The 22,918-nt window shown below is 44.1% G+C and overlaps 1 protein-coding gene and 1 long non-coding RNA gene across 5 annotated transcripts in view; one reads left to right on the top strand and one right to left on the bottom strand.

The window, feature by feature from the left end:
- ksr2 (kinase suppressor of ras 2) overlaps positions 1 to 22,918 on the top strand; it is a 121,044-nt gene that overhangs the window by 7,816 nt on the left and 90,310 nt on the right. For all 4 annotated transcript variants that reach the window (XM_090191142.1, XM_090191144.1, XM_036936322.2 and 1 more), the window contains exons 2-3: positions 5,315 to 5,455; positions 7,277 to 7,427. In XM_090191142.1, the coding sequence (XP_090047268.1) occupies positions 5,315 to 5,455; positions 7,277 to 7,427 (292 nt within the window). The remainder of the gene's footprint in view (positions 1 to 5,314; positions 5,456 to 7,276; positions 7,428 to 22,918) is intronic.
- LOC149979875 (uncharacterized) lies at positions 20,037 to 20,427 on the bottom strand. Its single transcript, XR_016484702.1, has 2 exons — positions 20,308 to 20,427; positions 20,037 to 20,205 (listed from the first exon to the last, which is right to left on the bottom strand). It is a non-coding gene; the product is annotated as an uncharacterized LOC149979875 (long non-coding RNA).

Raw genomic sequence — 22,918 nt, 5'->3', positions numbered from 1 at the left:
AAATGGCCAGAAACAAAGAACTTTCTTCTGAAATTCGTCAGTCTATTCTTGTTCTGGCCAGCATCCCGGAGTCACCTCTTCACTGTTGACGTTGAGACTGGTGTTTTGCGGGTACTATTTAATGAAGCTGACAGTTGAGGACTTGTGAGGCGTCTGTTTCTCAAACTAGACACTAATGTATTTGTCCTCTTGTTCTGTTGTGCACCGGGGCCTCCCACTCCTCTTTCTATTCTGGTTAGAGACAGTTTGTGATGTTCTGTGAAGGGAGTAGCACACAGCGTTGTACGAGATCTTCAGTTTCTTGGCAATTTCTCGCATGGAATAGAATTCAGTTCTCAGAACAATAATAGACTACAGGCCATTCAATTACAGGCCATTTTGGCCCTGTAATCAAACCCACAAATGCTGATGCTCCAGATACTCAACTAGTCTAAAGAAGGCCAGTTTTATTACTTCTTGAATTCTTGCTTCTTGAATTAGAACATATGTTAGCTGTGCTAACATAATGGCAAATGATCAATTAGCCTTTTAAAATGATAAACGTGGATTAGCTAACACAACGTGCCATTGTAACACAGGAGAGATGGTCGCTGATAATGGGCCTCTGTACGCCTATGTAGATATTCCTTTTTCCAGCTACAATAGTCATTTACAACATTAACAATGTCTACACTGTATTTCTGATCAATTTGATGGTATTTTAACAAAAAGAGAGCTTTTCTTTAAAAAAACAAGGACATTTCTAAGTGACCCCAAACTTTTGAATGGTAGTGTATATATCTACATTTTTTAAAACATGTTTTCTCTAAATAAGCTTTGTTGTACAATTAAAGGTCAAAAACAGTCAGCAAATAATTGAATGAATTCAGAGCTCGTGAAGTTATACCTAGGCTGAATATATGCATTCCACAACCATATGACCCACTAATTATTTAATTATTTAATAAAAATAGTTGTAGCTGCTTTTTTTGTTGTTGCAATGATCACTGATCTGGCATTTTTTTTTGTTACAAATTTAACCTGAACCATGCATAATGCACAATCACTAACAATGTAGTAGGCATTATAAAAAGATGAACACCATTCTCAAAAACAACCTCTCTAGCACAAGCCCACGTGCTAGTAAGTAGCCGGGCTAATATCACGTTTAGCCATCTTGGATCTAGGTATAATTTCACAAGCTCTGAATTCGGTTAACAAGGCAAAACAGTCGAATTGTTATGAACACACCCTTCTGCCCGTCTCCAACTTTTTGAACAGCATGCCTGTCTACTTTGTTCAAAGTTGAAATCAAGTGGCCAACCATATTTCTCAGAATGAGAACGAGTTGATGATTCCTTATGTAATTGTTTCATGCTTATTGCACATATATTAAACAGACTAAATAGCTAGTATAACAATCGTTATTTTACTACAATGCTGCTGGCGATACATGGTACCGTAAAAACTGAGCATTCATTTTCCAGAATGAATGTTCATTGATATAGTTTCGACATTTGAGGAGTTCAAACATATACAGGGTATCGTTAGAAATGTTAACTTATCCTCTATTACAGTAAAATAATGTCTCAATGTGTGTTGGTGTCCATATGACCAATTCTGTTGGACCAAACCTCAAAAGCAAATAGCAAGTGGAAAACGTTCGTCAGACAGGAAGAAGTGATCTCTCATCTTTGTTGTTGGGAGTGGTAGAGGGAGGGGCTTGGGAGAAAGAGGCGAAACGCGCCAAAATCTGTCCAAAATAAACCCAATGCGTTTCTATGCGCTTATTTTGAACCTATTGTCGCCTGTCTTCCCGCCTTTGGGACAAGGACTCCCATTGTTAGGGCGGAGACTTGAGCAACTCGTCATTATATCCAGATCTCTGGTGTAAATGGGAAGGTGAACAGCACAGAAGGAGCGAACGGGACGAGATCAAAAAGACAACATGAACGTGGATATAAACGCTCATAAAAACGAAAAATACAAAAAACTCGATTCTGCGATACAGGCGCAAAAACATACATTCGAATTGATCGAATTAATTGGATATATCGCCCAGTCCTAGTTAATTTGTAAACATATGATGTCTTCATTTTAAGCCTATCATTTCAAATCAAATGTTTTTGGTCACATACACATATTTAGCATATATTATTGCGGGTGTAGTGACATAGTTGTGTTCCTAGCTCCAACAGTGAAGTAATATCTATCAGTTCACAACAACACACACATATAAAATCAAAATAATGGAATTAAGAAATATATAAATATTAGGACGAGCAATGTCGGAGTGGCATTGACCAAAATACAGTAGAATAGAATACAGCATACATATGAAATGAGTAAAGCAGTATGTAAACATTAAAGTGACCAGTGATCCCATGTCTGTATATAGCGCAGCAGCCTCTTAGGTGCAGGCTTGAGTGACCGGGTGGTAGCCGGCTAGTCAAGAAGCTATACATGGTGTCGCAGGGCGTCCAGTTAGACTGCTAGCTGGCTGCAATAATTTAATTACTTGTTCAGTAATTAAAGTTGGAAATTCAAACATTGCAGATTGCAAAATTAATGTGCAATACAATATCAAATCAAATGTATTTATATAGCCCTTCGGCTGATATCTCAATGTGCTGTACAGAAACCCAGCCTAAAACCCCAAACAGCAAGCAATGCAGGTGTTGAAGCACGTTGGCTAGGAAAAACTCCATAGAAAGGCCAGAACCTAGGAAGAAACCTAGAGAGGAACCAGGCTATGAGGGGTGGCCAGTCCTCTTCTGGCTGTGCCGGGTGGAGATTACAACAGAACATGGCCAAGATGTTCAAATGTTCATAAATGACCAGTATGGTCAAATAATAGGTCTGGGACAGGTAGCACACTACAATGGCATACTAATCAGCTACCAATTGTTTTATATGGGGTAACATGGGGTAAACGCCCCCCTACGATCAATGTCTGTTTGCTGACAACAGCAAATATGTTTGGAGAAAAAAATTGAAGGTGGATGATGACCATGCTTAGGGTAACAAATTATAAAGGAAAAAAAATGGCTACAGTTGACAGATTTTTAGTTATTTAATAAAACATGGCAGGCCTTAATGCCTGGCCATTTTCAATAGCTTTCAGGGCACAACAAAGTGCCTCTTCGCCATAGCCACCCCGATCAGATATTTTCTTGTAAACTCTCATCTTTAGAACGCTGGATAACTGACCCCTAACCCCTATTCTGACCCTAACCTAACCCTAACCCCTATTCTGACCCTAATCTAAACCCTATTCTGACCCTAACCTAACCCCTATTCTGACCCTAACCTAACCCCTATTCTGACCCTAACCTAACCCCTATTCTGACCCTAACCTAACGCTAACCCCTATTCTGACCCTAACCTAACTCTAACCCCTATTCTGACCCTAACCCCAACCCTGGCCCCAATTTGAACTCTGACCCCTAACCATAATCATGCTAACTGGGGGTTATTAGCGTATGCTAACTAGCTGGCTAGCATGTATTTCCCCTCAGACTTTCTGCTAGTGAGGCTGCAAGCTAGCTAACTGGGGGCTAGCTAGCTATCTATGCTAGCAGGCGTTAGCTTATGCTAACTAGCTGGCTGGCATTTATTTCACCTCAGACTTTCTGCTAGTGAGGTTGCTAGTTAGCTAACTGGGCTAGCCAGTGCCTAAATCACAGCTAGACTTGCTTGGGCGAAGCCACATGAGCAATGGACATTAGACTGGTGGAAATCTGTCCTTTGGTCTGATTCTTGAGAGTTTTAGTTCCAACCGCCGTGTCTTTGTGAGACGCAGATGAGGTGAACGGTTGATCTCTACATGTGTAGTTCCCACCGTGAAGCATGGAGGAGGAGGTGTGGGGGTGCTTTACTGGTGACACTGTCAGTGATTTATTTGAGAACTTGTTCTCAACTAGCCTACCTGGTTAAATAAAGGTGAAAAAAATAAAAATTTAGAATTCAAGGCACACTTAAGCAGCATGGCTATCACAGCATTCTGCAGTAATACTCCATCCCATCTGGTTTAGTGGGACTATCATTTGTTTTTTTAACAAGACAATGACCCAACCCACCTCCAGGCTGTGTAAGGGCTATTTGACCAAGAAGGAGAGTGATGGAGTCCTGCATCAGATGACCTGGCCTCCACAATCCCCCGACCTCAACCAAATTGAGAATGGTTTTGGATGAGTTGGACCGCAGAGTGAAGGAAAAGCAGCCAACAAGTGCTCAGCATATATGGGAACTCCTTCAAAACTGTTGGAAAAGCATTCCAGGTGAAGCTGGTTGAGAGAATGCCAAAACGGTGCAAAGCTGTCATCAAGGCAAAGGGTGGCTTTGAAGAATCTCAAGTATATTTTTGGTTTTGTTTAACACTTTTTGGGTTACTACATGATTCCATATGTGTTATTTCATAGTTTTGATGTCTTCACTATTATTCTACAATGTAGAAACTAGTAAAAATAAAGAAAAACCCTTGCATGAGAAGGTGTTCTAAAACTTTTGACCGGTAGTGGACTTTATGCACAGTAGCTTGCGAGGTCATGATGAGTGCTCTGTTGCATTTAGTTGGAAAACATTTAGTACTTTCTAAACTTTGTAAACTTTCTAAGCTTTGAAAACGTTCTAAGCTTGGAGACCTTAAAATACAGATGATGAGATTGAAAGTCATTTTTTATTGTAGGTAGTTGGAGTCTTTGTAAACAACCATTGTATAGCTTCAAAATATGTTTGATCTAATGCAGCCTTTTTCAAACGGGACACCCAGCCATTCCATGTATTTGAACAATTCCAGAGCTAGCACACCTGATTAAACTTGCCAACTTGACTAGGTGAATTGCCAACTTGACTAGGTGAATTGCCAACTTGACTAGGTGAATTGCCAACTTGACTTGGTGAATTGCCAACTTGACTAGGTGAATTGCTAACTTGACTAGGTGAATTGCCAACTTGACTTGGTGAATTAGTCAGAATGTGAATTGACTAGTGAATTGTCGACTTGACTAGGTGAATTGCTAACTTGACTAGGTGAATTGTCGACTTGACTAGGTGAATTAGTCAGAATGTGAATGGACTAGGTGAATTGTCAACTTGACTAGGTGCATTAATCAGAACGTGAATTGACTAGGTGAATTGCTAACTTGACTAGGTGAACTAGGTGTGCTAGTTCAGGACACAATTGTGAAACATCTGTGGGGCCAGAGGAGAGGTTTGAAAAGCACTGCTCTCTTAATATATAGATGGTGAGTCCTTGCATCCATAGCTGTGTAACCCATTTGGCTTGTGCTTCTCCAGCTCTAACTCACACATGTCCCTCTGTCCCCCCCTGCAGGGAAAGCTGGTGAAGTACTTCAGTCGCCAGCTGTCCTGTAAGGTGAGAGTGGCCTTACAGGAGGACACCACTGAGCTACAGGACTTCCCCCGTCTGGGACACTGGTTCCGTATAGTCAACCTGAGGAAGGAGGTCACTGAGGTACTTTGATTTGCATCTACGTATCACAATCACTGTGAGTAAAACCTTCTTACAAATAGCCGATGGTCTGCAAAATGTATGACAATAAAATGAAAGGGAAAACAGTACATTTACATGTTAGTCATTTAGCAGCAGTGTTGGGGTCAATCGCATTTAAATTCCAGTCATTTAGCAGCAGTGTTGGGGTCAATCCCATTTAAATTCCAGTCATTTAGCAGCAGTGTTGGGGTCAATCCCATTTAAATTCCAGTCATTTCAGGAAGTAAACAAAATTCCAAATCCCAATTCCACATTTTCCTTTGAAAATTGAAAAGTTTTTACGAGGGTTGGAATTTAAATTTTATGTGTACTTCCTGCTTACAAGAGCGGTCAGGATGGTGGATCAGACTAACGCCTCATCATAAACAAATATTACTTTCAATTTCTATAAGCCCAACATAGTCTTCTTCCATTGCCCAAAACACATCACTTCCTGAACCTTCTCGAGTGCTACCTTGTCTCTCTAGCATGCATTGTTGTTACTAGCACTTACTTTGCTCATAGCTACTTTTATGGATGAAAAGTTTTACTTACTTCAACTCTGATATGTGGTTGTCTAGCTTCATTAAGATGAATGCATTAACTTCAAGTCTCTACAGATAAGAGCGTCTGCTAAATGACTGACATGTCAATGACCCCAACCCTGTTTAAACACTCTTATCCAGAGTCCCATACAGTTAGTCATCTTAAGGTAGCATTCGTCTTAAGGTAGCTAGGTGAGACAACCACATATCACAGTCAGTCACAGTAAGCAACACATTTCTAAAAAAATAAAAATAATAATAAGTAGCTATCAGCAAAGTCAGTGCTAGTTAGAAAATACAAGTGTGGGAGCACGTTTCTGTCTTCCCTGGTCATATGATCTTTTATTTTATATACCGAACAAAAATATAAACACTACAATTTCAAAGATTTTACTGAGTTACATGTCATATGAGGAAATCAGTCAATTGAAATAAATTCATTAGGTCCTAATCTATGGATTTCACATGACTGCGAATAAAGATATGTATCTGTTGGTCACAGAAACCTTAAAAAGAAATGGGCCTCAGGATCTCGTCACAGTATTTTTGTGCATTCAAATTGTTATCGATAACATGCAATTGTTTTCGTTGTCCGTAGCTTATGCCTGCCCATACCATAACTCCACCGCCACGCCACCATGGGGCACTCTGTTCACAACGTTGACATCAGCAAACCCCTCGCCAACACAACGACATACACATGGTCTGCAGTTGTGAGGCCAGTTGGATGTTCTGCAAAATTATCTTAAATGACTTTGGAGGTGGATTATGGTAGAGAAATTAACATTAAATTCTCTGACAATAGCTCTGGTGGACATTGCCGCAGTCAGAATGCCAATTGCATGCTCCCTCAAAACTTGAGACATCTGTGGCATTGTGTTGTGTGACAGGGATGTAAACTCTTTTGTGAACAACATTTGAGAGAAATAAGATTTTTGTGCGTATGGAACATTTCTGTAATCTTTTATTTCAGCTCAAACATGGGACCAACACTTTACATGTTGTGTTTATATTTTAGTTCAGAGTATAATCTAAAATTCCTGATCTTATATCAGCATTCTCTGATACTCTTGGTAAATACAGGTCCAGCGGTATCAAACTCAATTTCTGTGTGTGTTAGTTTGGGCACTTGTGTGTTAGCCTGGGTGCCAGTCTGTTTCTGCTCTCTAGCCAACTCCTGATGGAATCGTCATGATAATGAAGTAGGCAGAAGCACAAACAGATCTGGGACCAGGCTACTTGTCTGTGTGTTCTGTAGGAGATGGGTCCAGGCGAGGTGACTCTAGAGGGGCTGTTGGAGATGAGTGATGAGGAGGTGTGTGAGGCCATGGAGAAGTTTGGAGCCAACGACGAGGAGTGTGCCCGGCTCAATGCCTCTCTGACCTGCCTAAGGAGGGCCCACAAGTCAGGTAGGAACCCTACACACTTGGAGGGAGAGGGAGGAAAGGTAGACAGTGGGGGCAAGCCAGGTATTTATTTAACTTTCATTTAACTAGGCAAGTGTGTTAAGAACAAATTCTTATTTACAATGACGGCCTACCCCGTCAAACCCATGCGCCGCCCTATGGGACTCCCAATCACAGCCGGATGTGATACAGCCTGGATTTGAATCAGGGACTGTAGTGACGCCTCTTACACAGCGACGCAGTGCCTTAGACCGCTGCACCACTCGGTAGGGCCCCTAACACATGCCGTCTCTGAGGAAGGGAGAGAAGGAGGGAAGAAGGGAGGGGAGAGAGGGGGAGGGCACTCTGGGACGTAACTCACTCCTCTAGGTTGTTATTGCCTGAGTTCATGGGGAGTTTTCAGTTAGTTTATACAGTAGCCTTGTATTACTATCGCGATCTCGCAAGCTTACATAAATACTCTGAGTGTACAAAATATTAGGAAAACCATCCTAATATTGAGTTGCACCCTCCTTTGGCCTCAGAACAGCCTCAAGTCGTTGGGGGACGGACTACACAGTGTTGAAAGTGTTCCACAGGGATGCTGGCCCATATTGACTGCAATGCTTCCCACAGTTGTGTCAAGAAGGCTGGATGTCCTTTGGGTGGTGGACCATTGTTGAAACACACGGGAAACTGTTGGGCTTGAGAAACCAAGCAGCGTTGCAGTTCTTGACACACTCAAATCGGTGCGCCTGGCCCCTACTACTAAACCCAGTTCAAAGGCACTTCAATCTGTAGTCTTGCCCATTCACCCTCTGAATGTCACACATACACAATCCATGTCTCAATTGTCTCAAGGTCCTTCTTTAACCTGTCTCCTCCCCTTCATCTACACTGATTTATGACAGGTAACCAACCGGCAGGTAGCCTAGTGGTTAGAGTGTTGGGCCAGTAACCGAAAGGTTGCTAAATCAAATTCCTGAGTTGACTAGGTAAAAATCTGTCGTTCTGCCCCTGAACAAGGCAGTTAACCCATTGTTCCTAGGCCATCTTTGTAAATAATAATTTGATCTTAACTGACTAGCCTAGTTAAATCAAAAAGTTGACATCAATTTTGGATCATAGCTTTCACCTGAATTCACTTTGTCAGTCTGTCATGGAAAGTTCCTAATGTTTTGTACACTCAGTGTGTTTCGCTACAAGCAAAACATATTTATTTAAGCTCACGATATCAGGATGGTAGTATGAGGTCTCCAGCCCTGTTCCTGGAGAGCAACCGTTCTACAGGTTCCCGATATCAGGATGGTAGTACGAGGTTATCTATACCTGAGCTCTCCAGCCCTGTTCCTGGAGAGCAACCATCCTATAAGCTCACAATATCAGGATGGTAGTATGAGGTTATCTATACCTGAGCTCTCCAGCCCTGTTCCTGGAGAGCAAACATCCTATAAGCTCACAATATCAGGATGGTAGTATGAGGTTATCTATACCTGAGCTCTCCAGCCCTGTTCCTGGAGAGCAACCATCCTATAAGCTCACAATATCAGGATGGTAGTATGAGGTTATCTATACCTGAGCTCTCCAGCCCTGTTCCTGGAGAGCAACCATCCTATAAGCTCACAATATCAGGATGGTAGTATGAGGTTATCTATACCTGAGCTCTCCAGCCCTGTTCCTGGAGAGCAAACATCCTATAAGCTCACAATATCAGGATGGTAGTATGAGGTTATCTATACCTGAGCTCTCCAGCCCTGTTCCTGGAGAGCAACCATCCTATAGGTTTGAACTCCTACTCTAATCTTGTGCACTTGATTCTAATAATTAGCTGGTTGATAAACTGAATCAGCTAAGTTACAGGAGGGTAGCTCTCCAGGAACAGGGTTGGAGAGAAAACCAACACAAGGGTAACTCTCCAGGAACAGGGTTGGAGAGAAAACCAACACAAGGGTAACTCTCCAGGAACAGGGTTGGAGAGAAAACCAACACAAGGGTAACTCTCCAGGAACAGGGTTGGAGAGAAAACCAACACAAGGGTAACTCTCCAGGAACAGGGTTGGGGAGAGAACCAACACAAGGGTAGCTCTCCAGGAACAGGGTTGGAGAGAAAACCAACACAAGGGCTCCAGGAACAGGGTTGGAGAGAAAACCAACACAAGGGTAACTCTCCAGGAACAGGGTTGGAGAGAAAACCAACACAAGGGTAACTCTCCAGGAACAGGGTTGGAGGGCAGTGGTGGAAGAAGTACCCAATTGTCATACTTGAGTAAAATAAAAGATACCTTAATAGAAAAGGACTCAAGTGAAAGTCACCCAGTAAAATACTACTTGAGTAAAAGTCTAAAAGTATTTGGTTTTAAAAATACTTAAGTATCAAAAGTAAATGTAATTGCTAAAATGTACTTAATTATCAAATGGAAAAGTACAAGTCTAAATAATTGAAAATTCCTTATAATATAATATAATTTATTTTAAGCAAAGCAGATGGCCACATTTTCTAGCTTTCTTTTTTTTTTTATGGATAGCCAGAGGCTAGCTCCAACTCAGACATAATTTAAAAACAAAGCATGTGTTTAGTGAGTCAGCCAGATCAGAGGCGGTAGGGATGACCAAGGATGTTCTCTTGATAAGTGTGTGAAATAGACAATTTTCCTGTCCTGCTAAGCAAGTACTTTTGGGTGTCAGGGAAAATGTAGGAGTAAAAAGTACATAATTATCTTTAGGAATGTAGTGAAGTAAAATATTAATAGCAAAGTAAAGTACAGATACCCCCCAAAAAACTACTTAAGTAGTACTTTCAAGTATTTTTGCCCAAGTACTTTACACCGCCTGAGCTATACAGTTCATGAGGACGTTTCATGAACTGGTGAATGCTGCCATCTGTTGACCTGATTTAGCAGCACAGTATGAAGTCAATATAGCCTGGATGCCAGTCTCAGAATGACACAATGAGGAATGAAGGGCTGGAGATACAACGACTGGTGGGATTGAATCTGTTGACTCTGCTAGTCTATTCTGCTGTGTTAGTGGAAAAGCCTGCACACCTTAAGATCACTTCTGTTGGTCAGTTGCACACAAATTCCAACTGAAATTTGACTTACGCTTTTAACCCAACCCCTCTAAAAGACACATGCAGGATTTGGCTGCAACACTGGGCGCCCAGGAAGCTGTTGTGGAGGGTTAAATGCCTTGCTCAAGGGCACAACGACAGGCAATGGCATCTTGAATTTGATAACAGCAACCTTCTGGATGCCAGCTCACTTCCTGCCAGATTTGTCCCGTCTGACCTGGGATTCAAACTGGCAACCCTCCAGTTGCTGGCTTGCCTCTCTAACCGCTAGGCTACCTGCTGCCCCGTGAGTCTCCAGCACCAGGTTTTAACAGGGAATTATCTAAGCGTTAAATGATCCATATTGAGCTATTAATTGCTCTTGTCATTATAGGATAAATGAAGCTCTCTGCCCTCGTATACTGTAACAGCCCCTTTTAGTACCCTTTACCTGTGACTGTGTGACATCCTCACAGTCGTCCCCTCGTTCCTCTCCATGGGTGCATCTCAAATGTCTCCTTGTCTCGTTTCCTTCATCTCCACTGATGACAATGGAAACCAAATTATTGTACGGCATTACAAGACATTACACCATTTTGCTTTCACCTGTCCACTGTTTTCATATTAGTATAGATGAAGGAAGGATATGAGGAAAGGAGGCTGCTGCGGATGATTGAGATGCACCCTCCCAGCATACAGAGCATGCAGTCCGTTGGCATTTTGTCCAATAGGGGGCAGCACAGACCACATGTTTATTTTCAGAACTAAACAGTCTAGTGTTGTAGTGTTGCTGGCTGAGCAGAAGGGGACAGTAGACCATCACAAAACTAGGTTTGATATCAAGGGTTGATGTGTGTGTCAACCCCCCCCCCCCCCACACACACACACACATTCATTCCCACCAGATGTGTCTCTTAGATGAGTCACTGGGAATACTTTCTGTTATCAAGCCAAGTTGAGAAGAGTTGTATTGTCGGTGCAGTGTTCTCCTCATCACCGTCATAGTACACAGACCGGGAATATTTTTTTCTCCAAGTGAAAAGACAGCAGATGTTGCTTTAGGAAAATCTGGCCATGTACCAAACTGCTGTCAGATAACACAATGTCCCATCAGTCCCAAAGTTCATCTTACGGTCACTTCCCTTCCCTGCTTTGATTCTACACACAGCTAACTCCAGTAATAATAACGAGGAACTTGTTCTCAACTGGCCTACCTGGTTAAATAAAGCCGAAATAATAAAAAATAAAATAATAATAATAATGGATTTATAAAGCTCCTTTCTACCAACTGAGCTACTCAAAGTGCTTTACATAGTAAGGGGGGGGGGGGGGGACTCACCCACCACCAACTTGTGGCACCCACTTGGGTGATGCACGGCAACCATTTGCCAATTAGGAATGAAGGGATGATTAGGTGGCCATGATGGATTGGGGCCAGGTTGGGAATTTAGCCAGGACCCTGGGGTTAACACCCCTACTCGTGCGACGGGTGCCATGGAATCTGTAATGACCACAGAGAGTCAGGACACCCGTTTAACGTCCCATCTGAAAGACAGCACCCTACTCAGAGCAGTAGGCAGGTTCATTGCAGCCTGTGGGTGTTGAATAGGCTCTGGGCTGGGGTCAGATTGTGACTGGATACACACACACACACACACACACACACACACACACACACACACACACACACACACACACACACACTGGTCTGATGACTGTCATTCATATTCCATTCACCCAGCTCAATGTAACATCAATGGGTTCAGGCTACTACATCATACTAACATTTCCCTCATACCCATCGGGAGGTTGCTAGAACCTAGCCTATGAATTAAAGTTAACAACGCAGGTGCAGACACGTCGAGAGATAAATTATAGTAATCAAGGTGACAGACATTGACACATTCAATACCGCCTTGCACACTCTTGCCTGCATCTAGCTGATCTAGGGTGTAATCATTAGTCCAACAGTTGCAAACATAAGTTTCTATTTCTACAAATTCATGTATGTTTATCCCCGTTTTGTTTGCTTCCATTTAAGAAAGCTTATCTTGACTTGGAAGAGTTCCAGTGTTGGAGAGACATAGCCAGCTAGCTAACATAGCATCCCTCTCTGTTTGAGCCAGGTGTTTGAGTAGGCTAAACTAGCTAGCTAAGAAAGTGAAAACAAATAAGAGTCAACTACTCATCACATTTTATCCACTGCAGTGCTAGCTAGCTGTAGCTTATGCTTTCAGTACTAGATTAATTATGTGATCCTTTGATTGGGTGGACAACATGTCAGTTCATGCTGCAAGAGCTCTGATAGGTTGGAGGACGTCCTCTGGAAGTTGTCATGATTACTGTGTAAGTCTATGGAAGGGGGTGAGAACCATGATCCTCCTAGGTTTTGTATTGAAGTCACTGTACCCAGAGGAGGACGGAAGCTAGCTCTCCTCCAGCTACTGTAGACCTTCATTGCATAACAGCGTGATCCTCCTAGGTTTTGTATTGAAGTCACTGTACCCAGAGGAGGACGGAAGCTAGCTCTCCTCCAGCTACTGTAGACCTTCATTGCATAACAGCGTGTTTTAATCAATTATTTGGTGAAGTGAATATATTTAGTGTAGTTTTCTCTGAAAATAATAACTTTTTTAATGTTTCAGTATTTTTATTTTTATGGAATTCCCTGAGGATGGTCCTCCTCTGAGGAGCCTCCACTGCTGTACATAAAACAGACCAAAGCCAGCCCAATTCAGCCCAATTATAAATGATATAGCCATGCATAACATGGATAGCTAAGAGTTGTAACTCTGTATTGTACAGACAGATACAGATATAGTTACAGATACAGTTACTGTCATCCTGCTTCTCACGGTCAGCAAGGGTGTTGGATACACACACACACACACACACACACACACACACACACACACACTCTCTCTAATGTACTCTTTTCATACGGGGGGCCGGCGAGAGGTGTGAATGTAACGGGAACACCACACACTGCGCGACTGCTATTAAGGGCCTCTCATACTCAGAGCGAAAGGGAGAGAAAGGTATACTTTGTCTCCCAGGTCACGTCTCAAATGGCAACCTATTCCATTTATAGTGCACTTCTTTTGATAAGGGCCCATAAGGCCCTGGTCAAAAGTAGTGCCTTACATAGGGAATAGCTTGCCATTTGGTACGCAGTCTCATCCCCAGCCTTCAGACTCCTCCCCAGCCTCAGTCCTAGCCTCAGTCTCATCCCCATCCCCAGCCTTCATTCTCATTCCCAGCCTCCACACTCCCCCAAGTCACCAGCCTCAGCCCCAGCCTCAAGTCTCAGCCTCCAACTTCATCCCCAACCTAATCCCCATTCTCCAGCCCCAGCCTCATCCCCAGGCTCCAGCACCTTCCTCAGCCTCCAGCCCCATCCTCAGCCTCCAGCCCCAGCCTCATTCCCATTCTCCAGCCCCATCCCAGACTCCAGCACCCTCCTCAGCCTCCATCCCCAGCCTCCAGCCCCAGTCTTCAGCTTTATCCCTAGCCTCCAGCTTCATCTCCAGCCTCCAGCTTCATCCCCAGCTTCCAAGCTTATCACCAGACTCAGCCTCCATCCTCATCCCCAGCCTCCAGACTCATCCCCAGGCTCATCCCCAGTCTTAGCCTCCATCCCCAGCCTCCAGTCTCAGTCCCAGACTCATGCCCAGCCTTCAGTCTCAGTCCTTTCTTTAAACCTCAAGAGAGAAAATTACCACCACTACACTCTGACGCTCAGCCCCCACTTTGAAATATGACATTTGCTGTGTGTTTTTGAATTCTCTGAAAGGTATGGGTCCGTGGGGAAGATTCTTCATGGCCCTCTATGGAGGCCTGTCTTTGTAACTCCTACGCAGATCATGAATATGCAGAATATTCACATGAAAAAGTTTGAATTGTCACAGTATTTTGTAATGACTCTTGAAGCCATTGCAGACTTAGTTGCACTTCTGTTATTTGAGAAGCCAGTGACTAATATAAACTTTGTTGTGTACAGGATTTGTAACCTCACTTGGACTCTTCAGCTTGAAGTGTCTCCACCCACGCAGTAGAATTGCTAGCTTTTTGGTGGCGTAGCTGGCTAAGACATTGTGGTGTGTTTACGAGACAGAGGTCCCGAGTTCCAGTCTCTGTGTGAGCTGGTGACGGAGGAATAGATACGGTTACTCAGGTATGGCTGCATCCTTCACAGTTGCATCCATAACAACACTTTTGAGGTTCAATAGAAAAACGTAACGTGCGACATGTGATTGTATATTGAGGAGTGAGACATGTGATTGTATATTGAGGAGTGAGACAGGTGATTGTATATTGAGGAGTGAGATGTGTGATTGTATATTGAGGAGTGAGATATGTAATTGTATATTGAGGAGTGAGACATGTGATTGTATATTGAGGAGTGAGACATGTGATTGTATATTGAGGAGTGAGACATGTGATTGTATATTGAGGAGTGAGACATGTGATTGTATATTGAGGAGTGAGACATGTGATTGTATATTGAGGAGTGAGACATGTGATTGTATATTGAGGAGTGAGACATGTAATTGTATATTGAGGAGTGCGACATGTGATTGTATATTGAGGAGTGTGACATGTGATTGTATATTGAGGAGTGCGACATGTGATTGTATATTGAGGAGTGAGACATGTGATTGTATATTGAGGAGTGCGACATGTGATTGTATATTGAGGAGTGCGACATGTGATTGTATATTGAGTGAGACAGGTGATTGTATATTGAGGAGTGAGACATGTGATTGTATATTGAGGAGTGAGACATGTGATTGTATATTGAGGAGTGAGACATGTGATTGTATATTGAGGAGTGAGACATGTGATTGTATATTGAGGAGTAAGACATGTAATTGTATATTGAGGAGTGAGACATGTGATTGTATATTGAGTGAGACAGGTGATTGTATATTGAGGAGTGAGACATGTGATTGTATATTGAGGAGTGAGACAGGTGATTGTATATTGAGGAGTGAGATGTGTGATTGTATATTGAGGAGTGAGACGTGTGATTGTATATTGAGGAGTGAGACATGTAATTGTATATTGAGGAGTGAGACATGTGATTGTATATTGAGGAGTGAGACATGTAATTGTATATTGAGGAGTGAGATGTGATTGTATATTGAGGAGTGAGACATGCGATTGTATATTGAGGAGTGAGACATGTAATTGTATATTGAGGAGTGAGACATGTAATTGTATATTGAGGAGTGAGACATGTGATTGTATATTGAGGAGTGAGACATGCAATTGTATATTGAGGAGTGAGACATGTGATTGTATATTGAGGAGTGAGACATGTCATTGTATATTGAGGAGTGAGACATGTGATTGTATATTGAGGAGTGAGACATGCAATTGTATATTGAGGAGTGAGACATGTGATTGTATATTGAGGAGTGAGACATGCAATTGTATATTGAGGAGTGAGACGTGATTGTATATTGAGGAGTGAGACATGTAATTGTATATTGAGGAGTGAGACATGTGATTGTATATTGAGGAGTGAGACATGTGATTGTATATTGAGGAGTGAGACAGGTGATTGTATATTGAGGAGTGAGATGTGTGATTGTATATTGAGGAGTGAGACGTGTGATTGTATATTGAGGAGTGAGACATGTAATTGTATATTGAGGAGTGAGACATGTGATTGTATATTGAGGAGTGAGACATGTAATTGTATATTGAGGAGTGAGATGTGATTGTATATTGAGGAGTGAGACATGCGATTGTATATTGAGGAGTGAGACATGCGATTGTATATTGAGGAGTGAGACATGTGATTGTATATTGAGGAGTGAGACATGTAATTGTATATTGAGGAGTGAGACATGTGATTGTATATTGAGGAGTGAGACATGCAATTGTATATTGAGGAGTGAGACATGTGATTGTATATTGAGGAGTGAGACATGTAATTGTATATTGAGGAGTGAGACATGTGATTGTATATTGAGGAGTGAGATATGTAATTGTATATTGAGGAGTGAGATATGTAATTGTATATTGAGGAGTGAGACGTGATTGTATATTGAGGAGTGAGATATGTGATTGTATATTGAGGAGTGAGATATGTCATTGTATATTGAGGAGTGAGACATGTGATTGTATATTGAGGAGTGAGATATGTGATTGTATATTGAGGAGTGAGATATGTAATTCACTTGCTGTAAATGAGAATTTCAGCTATTATGAACACTTTCATTTAAAGTGTATATTAGAATAGTTTATTGCGTTAATAACAAATACAAGGTGATTGTGGCTTTCACACAGGTCTTGGTTCGTATTTCAACTCACAAGTTGCTTCAGCGTTGAGTCATATTGTTTAAGCTAGGATCTTGTCAGTTAGTCCCTCTGTGTTGCTCCAATGTACACACATTATATACCCAGCATGCCCCTCTTCAGCAGCCCACACACACTCAACACATGCATGCATACAAGCGTGCATGCACACTCACTGTAAACCAAACATCCTGCCTTGTCCTTACTAATAGTGTTGATCTAGCCTTAACGCTGAGAGCTAAGTGTTCATGAGAGAGACAAGTCTTGCCCGGAATTCTCAGACTCAGTATACATCCTCACTCATCTTTTCATCATTAAAAAGACTGGCCCAGCGCCTGCCCTGCCTTAAGACTGCAGTGCTTACACTCACAACTAATTGGCTTCAAATGTCATCTGTGAGTATAGAAAGAAGAGGAGAGGAGGAGAGGACAAGAGAGGAGGACAAGAGAGGAGAGGACAAGAGAGGAGGAGAAGAGAGGAGAGGAGAGGACAAGAGAGAAGAGGAGGAGAGGACAAGAGAGGACAAGAGAGGAGAGGACAGGAGAGAAGAGGAGGAGAGGACAAGAGAGGAGAGGACAAGAGAGGAGAGGACAAGAGAGGAGGAGAAGAGAGGAGGAAAAGAGAGGAGAGGACAAGAGAGAAGGAGAAGAGAGGAGAGGACAAGAGAGGAAGAGAAGAGAGGAATGGACAAGAGAGAAGAGGAGGAGAGGACAAGAGAGGAGGAGAAGAGAGGAATGGACAAGAGAGGACAAGAAGAGAGGAATGGACAAGAGAGAAGAGGAGGAGAGGACAGGAGAGCAGAGGAGAGGACAGGAGAGCAGAGGACAAGAGAGGAGAGGAGGAGAGAGGAATGGACAAGAGAGGAGGAGAAGCGAGGAATGGACAAGAGAGGAGAGGACAATAGAGAAGAGGAGGAGAGGACAAGAGAGCAGAGGACAAGAGAGGAGAGGAGGGGACAAGAGAGGAGAGGAGGAGAGGAGAGGACAGGAGAGCAAAGGACAAGAGAGGAGAGGAGGAGAGGACAAGAGAGGAGGAGAAGAGAGGAGAGGACAAGAGAGGAGGAGAAGAGAGGAATGGACAAGAGAGGAGAGGACAAGAGAGGAAAGGAGAGAAGAGGAGGAGAGGACAAGAGAGGAGAGGACAAGAGAGGAGGAGAAGAGAGGAGAGGACAAGAGAGGAGGATAATAGAGGAGAGGACAAGAGAGGAAGAGAAGAGAGGAATGGACAAGAGAGGAGAGGACAAGAGAGGAGGAGAAGAGAGGAGAGGACAAGAGAGGAGAGGACAAGAGAGGAGGAGAAGAGAGCAGAGGACAAGAGAGGAGAGGAGGAGAAGACAAGAGAGGTCAAGAGAGGCGAGGAGGGGACAAGAGAGGAGAGGAGGACAAGAGGAGGAGAGGAAAAGAGGAGAGGCGAGGACATGAAAGGAGAGGAGGAGAGGACAAGAGAGGAGGGGACAAGAGAGGAGAGGAGGAGAGGACAAGAGGAGGAGAGGAAAAGAGAGGAGGAGAGGACAAGAGAGGAGAGGAGGAGGAGAGGAAAAGAGGAGAGGACAAGAAGAGGGGAGAGGCAAGGACATGAAAGGAGAGGAGGAGATGATAAGATGAGAGGAGGAGAGAGGATAGGCAGAGATGATGAGAGAGGAGAAGAGGACAAGAGAGGAGAGGAGGAGAGGGCAAAAGAGGAGAGGACGAGAGGCGTATGGGAGAGGAGAGGGCAAAAGAGGAGATGAGTATGGGAGAGAAGAGGAGAAGAGAAAGGGAGGACAGGCCATGAGAGGAAGAGAGAGGAGAGGAGATAAGAGGAAAGGAGGGGAGAGAACAGGAGATGATAGAAGAGAGGAAGCTTTTCTAGCTACTACTGATTCTATAAGAACCACCATCGTCCACCTTCATCCCATTCAAAGGATTAAATAAAACATGAATCCTTCTGGAGCAGCATATGGCATCCTTTCACAAAGGGTGTTTCGCAAATTGTATCCTATTCACTATTTAGTGCACTACTTTTGACCAGAGCCCCTATGAGGATAGAATCCCAGTGACCTTTCTCTGCCATTTACCACACAACAGCACTAGTCTGGTCTTAACTAGTCGAATTAGTATGATGTTAACCGCCTATTCTCACAGAACTCTACCTATATGTAAATATCTCCTATTAACAATGACTATGTGTAATGTGTTGGCCATATTACCATAAATCATCATGTTGAATAATCACTCCTCCGTGTCCTCTGACTGGTGTGGTGTATTGTGAATCACTGTGGAGATACTGTAGGATACTGTACTGTATAGGACCTCTGCTGCTGTTGGCCATGTGACAGCACAGAGAACAATGCAAAGAGATTCTATTAAATTACTATCCCTGACCAAAATGGCTGAGCTTTCATACCATCATCAGAACAATCGTGTTCATTATACTATTATAATTCCTAATTCTATGGAACAATGGCTGTACATAATTGATTGATTTGATTGATCTGTACATAATTAATTGATTGGATTTATATAGCACTTTTCTAGACACCCAAATCCATTTACATGGTAAGGGGGAAGCTCACCTCATCCATCACCAAGTCACTCCAGACAGTCACCCTACAGACAGTCACTCTACAGACAGTCACCCTACAGACAGTCACCCTACAGACAGTCACTCTACAGACAGTCACTCTACAGACAGTCACTCTACAGACAGTCACTCTACAGACAGTCACTCTACAGACAGTCACTCTACAGACAGTCACTCTAAAGAGAGGTGGAACCAAATAACTAATGAATAGGCTTTGGAACGCTCCATAGAATAAGAATGACACTCCATAGAATGAGAGTGACACTCCATAGAATTAGAATGACACTCCATAGAATGAGAGTAATACTCCATAGAATGAGAGTAATACTCCATAGAATTAGAATGACACTCCATAGAATGAGAGTAACACTCCATAGAATGAGAATTACTCCATAGAATGAGAATTACACTCCATAGAATGAGAGTAATACTCCATAGAATTAGAATGACACTCCATAGAATGAGAGTTACACTCCATAGAATGAGAGAGTTACACTCCATAGAATGAGAGAGTTACACTCCATAGAATGAGAGAGTTACACTCCATAGAATGAGAGAGTTACACTCCATAGAATGAGAATGACACTCCATAGAATGAGAATTACACTCCATAGAATGAGAGTAATACTCCATAGAATTAGAATGACACTCCATAGAATGAGAGTTTGTCACGTTTCTTCAAAATCGAACCCAGAAGCAGACCAGGACAAGGAGAGTAGGAAGAAGGTGAGTATTTATTTACAAGTGAATGTGAATGGGTAGATATATCCAGGTGGCGTAGCGGGTAGCGGTGGTGAGTTGATGGGAGTAAATAGGTGGATCCAATGGGGAAGCGGAATCCTCCGACGACCAGGTGGGAATGGGGTAAATGATCCGGGTGAGTAACTGAAGACAGAACAAACGGAGGTAAGTTCAAGGCAAGCAATACGTAACAAACAACAAAACAAATTCTATCCAACTTGAGGCTGATACTCTGGCACAACATACTGTTCATGGCTAACGATCCGGCAGGGAATGGATGTCAGGTCCGGGCTTATGAAGAGGAGAGATGATGATCAGGACCAGGTGTGCAGATAGCTGATGGGATACAGGTGCGGGTAATCAGAAACCCCAACTGGCTACATTGCCCGGCAACCAGACAGGGTGCGTTCCAGGACGCCGGAAAAAACTCCAGGACAGAACATAGGCAAAAAACAGACTCAGGAAACGGGATTCGTGACAGTACCCCCCCTCCGAAGAACGCCACCGGGCGGACTACCCGGAGCGCCAGGGTGGAGGCGGTAAAAGTCACGAAGCAGGTCAAGGATCTGACGCCGAGGAATCCAACTCCTCAGGACCATATCCTTCCCAATCCACTAAATACTGGAACCCTCGACCCCGCCGTCTGGAGTCCATGATGCGGCGCACCGTGTAGACAGGACCACCTCCGATCATCCGAGGAGGAGGAGGACGAGGGGGTAACAGAGGACTGAGGTGAACCGGCTTGAGGCAGGAGACATGAAAGGTGGGGTGTACTCGAAGCATTGCCGGCAATTTGAGTCGGACCACAGCAGGGTTAATGATTCTCTCCACCACGAACGGACCAATGAACTTGTGACAGTTTCCTCGACTCAGTCCGTAGAGGAAGATCCCGTGTAGCCAACCACACCTTATCTCCGATGGTATAAGCGGGAGCAGGAATACGGCGACGATTCGCCTGGATCTGATACCGGTCAGAAACTCTAAGGAGGACCTTACTGGCCCGATGCCAGGTCCGGTGGCAACGACGAATGTGGGCCTGGACAGAAGGGACCGAAAGATCCCTCTCCTGAGAAGGAAGCAAGGGAGGTTGGTATCCGTACAGGCATTGGAATGGGGACATCCCAGTGGCAGATGAAGGAAGGGTATTATGGGCATACTCGACCCAGGGTAATTGAGATGACCAAGAGGTGGGATCAGAGGAGACAAGACAACGCAGCGTGGACTCCATCTTCTGGTTGGCTCTCTCCGCCTGACCATTAGATTGGGGGTGAAATCCAGATGTGAGACTGACTGTAGCTCCAATGGCCAAACAGAAGGATTTCCAGACAGCAGAGGTAAACTGAGGACCACGGTCAGAAACAATGTCACAGGGCAACCCGTGGACCCTGAACACCTCCCTAACCAGGGTCTCGGATGTCTCAGTGGCAGAAGGCAGCTTGGAGAGGGGAACAAAGTGGGCAAACTTGCTGAATCTATCCACAATGGTCAGAATAAACGTGTTACCAACAGAAGAGGGCAACCCCGTGACAAAATCCAGGGCCAGATGCGACCAAGGTCGCCGGGGAATAGGTAGGGGGTGAAGAAGCCCAGAGCTGGCCCGATTGGTACTCTTATTCTGCGCACAAACAGGACAAGCGGCAACAAACCTCCGGGTATCTTCTCCCATGGCAGGCCACCAAAATCGTCTGCGCAGTAGCGCCATAGTCCGAGCAACACCAGGGTGACAAGCTATCTTGCTGGCGTGGGACCACTGAAGGACAGCAGAACGAACCGACTCAGGAACGAACAACCGACCGGGTGGACCGTTACCGGGCCCGGACTGTGTCCGAAGAGCCGCCATCACCTCCTCCTCAATCCTCCATGTAACGGCTCCCACGACAACGTTCTGGGGAAGAATCGTCTCAGTCTTGGCCTCACTCTCCTCCGTCTTGGAGAACATCCGGGACAGGGCGTCCGCCTTCCCGTTCTTCGACCCAGGTTGGAACGTCAGGGAAAAATTGAAGCGTCCAAAAAACAAAGCCCACCGGGCCTGACGAGAGTTGAGACGTTTAGCCGATTGCACGTAAGCCAGATTCTTGTGGTCAGTCCAGACCACAAACGGTTGCTCCGCTCCCTCCAACCAGTGACGCCACTCCTCCAAGGCAAGCTTCACAGCGAGAAGCTCCCGGTTACCCACATCGTAGTTTCTTTCAGCTGGAGAAAGACGACAAGAGTAGAAGGCGCAGGGATGGAGTTTACTGTCAGTGGAGCTACGCTGGGACAGGATGGCGCCCACCCCCACATCAGACGCATCCACCTCCACAACGAACTGACGGGAAGTGTCAGGTTGATAGAGAAATCGGCTCTTCAAATCTAGAAATGCTCGGTCTGCCTCAGGAGACCAACAGAACTTTCTGGTGCAAGACGTCAGTACAGTTAAAGGGGCGGCCACCCGGCTGTAATCACGGATAAACCTCCGATAAAAATTCGCAAACCCCAGGAATCTCTGGAGCTGCAATCTCGTACCGGGCTGGACCCAATCCCGAACCGCCCGAACCTTCTCTTGGTCCATCTTGATCTCTCCCCTGGAGATGATGTAACCGAGGAAGGACGTTGTGTGGGCGTGAAAATCACACTTCTCAGCCTTCACGAACAGACGGTTCTCCAATAACCGCTGCAGGACCTGCTTGACATGTTGAACGTGGCTAGAAAGCTCCTTCGAGAAGATGAGGATATCATCCAGGTAAACGAACACAAAAATACCAATCATATCTCTCAGAACGTCATTCACCATACTTTGGAACACAGCAGGAGCGTTGGTCAGTCCAAACGGCATCACCTGGTACTCGAAATGTCCCATCGGAGTATTGAACCCAGT

Source organism: Oncorhynchus mykiss, chromosome 11 (assembly GCF_057628025.1).
Source record: "Oncorhynchus mykiss isolate SJ-2025 chromosome 11, ASM5762802v1, whole genome shotgun sequence".
In the NCBI taxonomy this organism is placed as follows: Eukaryota; Metazoa; Chordata; class Actinopteri; order Salmoniformes; family Salmonidae; genus Oncorhynchus; species Oncorhynchus mykiss.
The sequence above is the reverse complement of the archived record's forward strand: the minus strand, read 5'-3'. Positions and strand labels throughout refer to the sequence as shown.